Genomic DNA, 6,257 nt, shown 5'->3' with positions numbered 1-6,257 from the left:
GGGATTTGGAGTCAGTTGCGACATGGCACCTTGGCAGTGTTGTCACTATCCACTGATCTTTAACTCCACCACTGACAATATTTTGGCCTTTTCCCTTACATTCTCTCACTCTGAGCACACACATCACTGGCCTGTGATTTTTTACGAGAGTGTAAACATCCATGGAGAGACACTATCGCTGCATCTCACTTCCCCTAAATTGCACACCCCAGTTCCTTCACTCGCCTCCCTTCTTCGTGTCTTAGTCCGTCCCACCGATCAGGCATGGCAGAGCAGAGGAAATCATGGGAAGAAAACAAGGTAATGTGATTTACAAGGATGAGACGTCCTTTTTTTACTAAAGCGTGAATTTGTCAGCTGTATGGGCGGAGTTAGCAACCCTTTAAGTTGCACAGCTTACGTAAAAGGCTGTCCTCGTGTATCCTCGCTTATAGCTCCTCAGAGATCCCTCCTCCATCCTCCCTCCTCTGAGCGGGAATAAAGGCTTTGAGACGGCCTTCGCGAAGTGGGCCAGAACAACTTCCGGTTCAGCCGAGGACCGAGGAGATATCAAGTAGGGGAAGTGAGATCCAGCTTATTTCTCAACCACCTGGATAAAATTGAACTAATGTTTTAGTTACATGGGGGCAGCAGAACAAATTACATACACAGAGCTGTTTTGACCTACTGTAATCGGAATTGGGTGTTTAATAGGAATATTGGACTTTTTGTTACTTTTTTGCATATAGAGTATCAATGAACTTCCAGATTTCTTAAAAGGGGTTTGACAGGACGTTCAGGGTGACTAAGACGTTTTCACAATAAGAGGTGCATCTCATATCTCTTGTTTAAGAGCTCCTTGGTCCTCAGCTGAACCAGAAGTTGTTCTGGCCCTCCTTCATGAAGACCGTCTCAAAGCTCTTATTCTTGCCGCGAGGACAAGGAGCGAGCATGGAGGAGGGATGTATGAGCAAGGATCCAGAGGATCCAGTTGCTAACTCCGCCCATTCAGGTGAAAAATTCATGTGACGCTTCAGAGGAAAGGCTGTCTCATCCCTCTAAAACACATTTCCTCTTTCCTCCAATGATTTCCTCGCAAACAGGTAAATGGAGGTAGTTCTTTTGGAGATTATGGTGAACTAGTGGGAATTGTAGCACTAGTGTATAGCACTAGCATGTGCTACTGTTAGCCACCTCGTCTCGGCTAGTGGTGTAGAAAGCCGTGCAGATTTTAAACAGCTCACCCGGAGACTGAAGGCAGAGGACATTCAGAAACCGGATCTCACTCAAAACAGCAAGGCTAAGTTTTTTCCAAACACCCCATTCCCAGAAAAAGTGTTTTTTTCATAATATGGGCACTTTTATGACGTATGAATATTAATTACTGCAGCTTTATAGTATAATCCATATTATTAAACTTAACAGCATTTTACTGGGTACATAGCTAGGTCACAGCATCCAACATAAAACAGATAATAAACCCAATTATCACAGAATTAGCACTAGCGTAGCTTCACATTAGCTACTTACTGTATTTTTCAGTTTTGAATTCCAGTGTAAAAATTGAGTTATAGTTTGCCGGTCAGGAAAGGTTTTTTGGGTAACATTAAAACACAAATTTTTACAAATAAAGTAAAAGTTATCAAAATGTGACAACGTTGGATCGATACACAGGTTATGCTTACTCTGATGACTAAAGTCCAATTTGGATAAAATAAGGGCCTTAATTGGGTTTGGGTCAAATTATAAATGTCCGTGTAAACATTCCTTCTATCATTGAGATGTGTAAAATCTCTTTGGCTTGTATGTTATGTTTGCATTAAATGGCAAAGCAAAGGTGCAGAAAGCTACATAAGTGAGAAAAGTTAGAGTTTGACTGGCCAGTTTTCACAACTGAGACTTTACTCACAGATGCTGCTTCTCTCTGGAGAAAGGGTGAGAGAGGAATTTGACGCTTTGTTGCCGGCTGGTGTCTACTTTCGGGTGGAGAGGAGCTGTGACTTTGTGAATGAAGAGACGGACCTTCTCCACCAGATTACTGCCGTGTTTCACTTCGTAATTCTGAAGAGGAGGAAAATACATAATAATTTACATTTAAATGAATAATAATTTATACTTTATTAATCTTGCTAAAGAAATTACAATGTTTTCACTATGTTGTGAGAACACACATTCCACACAGAGCCTAAAATACACACAAATGCTCTGTACCTACCTATACATGCACTAATTGAGAACTGTCAGCGTGAGGGTGCTGCAGCTGTCGATGGACAGTTGGGGGGGTTTGGTGCCTTGCTCATGAGCACCTTGGCAGAAGGTGAACTGGCACCTCTTTAGTTACCAGTCCACCACCGTGCTTTGATACGTACAGGGACATGAAACAGCTACACTCCGGTTCTCAACCCAACTCCCTACAGACTGAGCTACTGATCCTCTGCATCCTACATTTAAACAGGTGGTCTCATTGACATCAGCATGTCTTTTTTTAAGAGCTGAAGTGAAAATGTCCTGTGATCTGACATAACTACTGCATTTAGATTTACTCCGAGAGCAAAGGTAATTTGTCAATTTTTCTAGATCTATAAGGCTGAGAGCCCTGAAGGGTTTGGACGTGGGCAGTAGGCAGGATCTGAATAGTGGAGTCTCCTTTGTTAGCATAAAAAAAAAAAGCTTTACTTTGAGGGTTATTTGAAAAGCATTGAGAGCATTAAGAGAAGATACATGTTCATGTATACAGTAAACAGAAGAGGACCCAAGCTAGACCCTTCTGGGACACCTTCACTAACCTTAAAAGCACTTTACTTGGAACCAGTAGGCTTACTTAAAATCTACCTGAAAATGGCTTTAAAGCCTTTTCATTTCTTGTCAATTTAGTCCTAAAAAGGACAGTGTGCAAGGTCTAAATTCTGACTGCTGAGGTTGAATCATAATGTAGTCACACTTGTGTTTTGTGACATTCTCCAATACCTCTGATTTTGAAAATGATCTATAAGGGAGAATGCACTGAGGTTTTTGTTGCACAGTCTCCGACAAGATTGTGCAGTATGGCACTTAATAAATGTCCGATCGTTATACATGCATTATTCATTCCCATTGGATTTCTTTCAAAATCTCATTACAAGGCTTGTAAGAGCTGTAACCACAAATTGGCCCCACGGTGGTGTTATGATGCTACATGAATGCAAAGACAGAAGAACAGGAAACACTCATATTTATACTTCTCCCCACTCAGCAATGCAGCGCTGGGAGCCACTCCAATCAGCCTCAGGACAAGAAAAACAATGGTAAATATGCATTTGATAAATGAGATAATTTAATGGCAAGTGGAGTACCTTCTTTGTTGGCATCTTGAGCTTCATAAACTCAGCCTCCCGACACAGAACGTTCCAAGGAGCATGGATCTTCATGAAGCCAATTCCAGGGATATTAGTCTGAAATACATACAAGGTTTGGATATTTAATTACTATTCTCTATGTACTCACTGCAGAAACAAGAGACAATTCATGACTCTTTCAAAATGGTGATCAATAAACTTATTTGGTTGCCATAAGGGAGCAGCAGGCAGAACAGCATGTTGCTCTTTTGTTAGATGCACTGTTTAGCAGAGTGTCAGGAAAATCTTCTGCATCCATTTCAGCACAAACACACATCTTTATTGCTGCATATAGGACTGTCTCTGTTTCTGCAGCCTCTGCTGTTATGTAAAACCACTCACACACTGCCAGACTCACTTCACACCCTCCAGCTTGGCACACTGACCTGTCTGGATACAGAAATACATAACCAATTTAAGCTGGCTGACTAACTGTAAGCTATACATCTCAGAGATGTATCAGATTTAATTCAAAATCAAATTCAAATGTTTTTTTTCTGTATACTGGTCCTAAGCAAGTATAGTTTCAGCACTGTATCTGAAGTAAAGAAGCAAAAACGACACCCAACCCTACAGGTAAATAACAGTCGGTCTAGGGTGCCATGTCATCTCTCCGACGGTCCATTGTTCCGACCCCTCAATAACCCGAAAAATTCCCTTTCCACAAAAGCCTTCAACAAAAGCCTTTTTTAACTAGGCTTTTGTGGATCACCTCCCATAATGTAAAATCTGAATTAACAATGCAAAATTACTTTTCTCTAGCGTATTAACACATATTAATGTTTATCTAGCCTAATCCACACAATCTCTGCACCGGTTTGCATTTTTTCCAAACAAAGTGATGTTGGATAAGTGGGCTGTAGGACCAAAGGGAATTATAGGTTATTGAGAGGTCGGAACAATGGAGAGTCAGAGAAATGGGCAGTCCCCGGTATAAGTGCATGTCATTGCATTTTCAAAATTAAAATGTCTTTCTTCAATGATCAGTCATTAGTTTTTCTAAGTTGTTATTACCAACCTGTCCTCAATCCCAACTTGTCAAATACTGACGCATGGTCAGTGTCTCTCAGCTTTAGATAGCAGCGCAAAAATCACCCTTTGGCGTCTGTATGGAACGCACCGAGCAGAGCAGCAGATTGACCACGGAGCTGTTAGAGGACGCAGTATGAAGAGCAAATAGGGATCGACAGATACTGTTTTTTCAAGGCCAATACCGGTACCGATTATTAGTAGGTAATGAAACCGATTACTGATATTTGGAACAGATACACATGCATATACAGTGAAAATGAAAATCTTTAAGTCAAAATTAAGATTTTGGAATGTTACAAACTCAAACACAAAAATTGTTTAAATACTTAAAGATTTCTGTGAGTCACGTGATCGGCTGGACGTACTGTGAATGGCGGCTAAAGGTGTAGCTCCTGGCCCAAATTTGTCAAATAGTTGTTTTATATGGTTCCAACTTTGATATTTTACCACTGTGTGCTCGTTAGAGTTACTTGAAGAAGAATGGCAAACAAGAATAAAGTCCAACGCGATAATATGGACGCCATTGTAGAGGCAGTCCTGGGGAAACAGAAAAGCTACCTTGAGCCAAGTTTTTCTCAGATTCAACAAGCTAACTGCTATCCATGCTCAGCTAGCATCTCTGACTGCAAGCCTTGTCTCTATCAGAGCTGATTTGAACAACCTGAAAACCACTGTGGAAAGCAACGCAAATAGTCTTGACAGTCATGGCCACACTTTTCAAAAGCTGGATGTGAAGCTAGCGGACATGGAGGACAGAAACCGGAAATGTAACATCCACATCGTTGGGCTGAAAGAGGGACTAGAAGGTGCCAATGCTATCCAGTATCTCTCACGCTCACTAACCTAAGTGGTTCCCAAATCTAGCAGATGTTCAGATAAAGATTATGAGAGCCCACCGAATCTACAGTTATAGCCCAAAGAAGAACACCACTACTAACTGCACGTTGATTTTCAACGTCCTCTGCTACGCAACCAGGCAGGCGATCCTACAGGCTTCCCAGAGATCTCCGCTCATCCACTTCTTTACTGAAAAATGAATCCTATATCGCTCAGTTTATTGCAGAATTGCAGATATTCGCAGAAATTAATGTTGGCTGGGTGGAAGACCCCAGGATACTGTGGGACGCGATAAAAGGTTTTATTAGGAGCAATACCATACATTTCTGCTCTAATGCGCGCAAAGCTACGTCACTGAAGCTGAGTTCACCAGACTAGACTCTCTGTTACAAACTAATTTCCCTGACCAGATAGCTTTAGAACGCTCGTTAGTCAAGAAAGAAATAAACAACATCCTGAAACAGAAATCTGAATTCCTCATCCATTGAGCAAGACAGCGCTATTACTTTCAGGGTGCTAAAACTAGTCACCTTCTCGCAAGAAGATAAGATCCAGTGATTATTATATTAAATCTTCAAATGGCATATGGAAAGATGGATAGGTCTCCCGATGTCGATTCAAGCTCGTATCTCAGTGGTTAAAATTAATGTTTTACCCAGGGTCAATTGCTACCTCTTCTGCAGGCTATTGGCATAAAATTCAATCAGTGGTATCTAAATTTATCTCGAAAGGCAAGCGGCCATAACTTAAAATGTATACTTTACAGAGGAGGAGAGAGGATGGTGGCCTTTCAGTTCCCAGCTTTAAACGTTATTTCTGGTCCTTTGCTAAGACCACTTCTCACTTGGTTTAGTCCAGATGTATCCGTTTTTTGGCATACCTTTAGAAAGTGCTATGACAGAGCTTTGTTCACTCCATGACGTTCTCCTTGCCAATGTTTCTAACAAACAGTGCCAGCTACGCTTTGGCCCCATTATCTCGCATTTTGTCAAAACTTGGAGATTAGCTGAAACATACTGCCATATAGCTTGTAAC

General features: G+C 41.3%; 1 protein-coding gene across 9 annotated transcripts in view; it reads right to left on the bottom strand.

Annotated features, from left to right (window-relative positions):
• The window catches only part of LOC116690507 (anoctamin-1), a 148,247-nt gene that overhangs the window by 63,945 nt on the left and 78,045 nt on the right, over nt 1–6,257 (bottom strand). For all 9 annotated transcript variants that reach the window (XM_032517519.1, XM_032517514.1, XM_032517513.1 and 6 more), the window contains 2 exons: nt 3,312–3,410; nt 1,889–2,040 (listed from right to left, as the gene is read on the bottom strand). In XM_032517519.1, the coding sequence (XP_032373410.1) occupies nt 1,889–2,040; nt 3,312–3,410 (251 nt within the window). The remainder of the gene's footprint in view (nt 1–1,888; nt 2,041–3,311; nt 3,411–6,257) is intronic.

This window comes from Etheostoma spectabile, chromosome 6 (assembly GCF_008692095.1).
Source record: "Etheostoma spectabile isolate EspeVRDwgs_2016 chromosome 6, UIUC_Espe_1.0, whole genome shotgun sequence".
Taxonomy (NCBI): Eukaryota; Metazoa; Chordata; class Actinopteri; order Perciformes; family Percidae; genus Etheostoma; species Etheostoma spectabile.
This window is presented reverse-complemented; position numbering and strand designations above follow the sequence as displayed.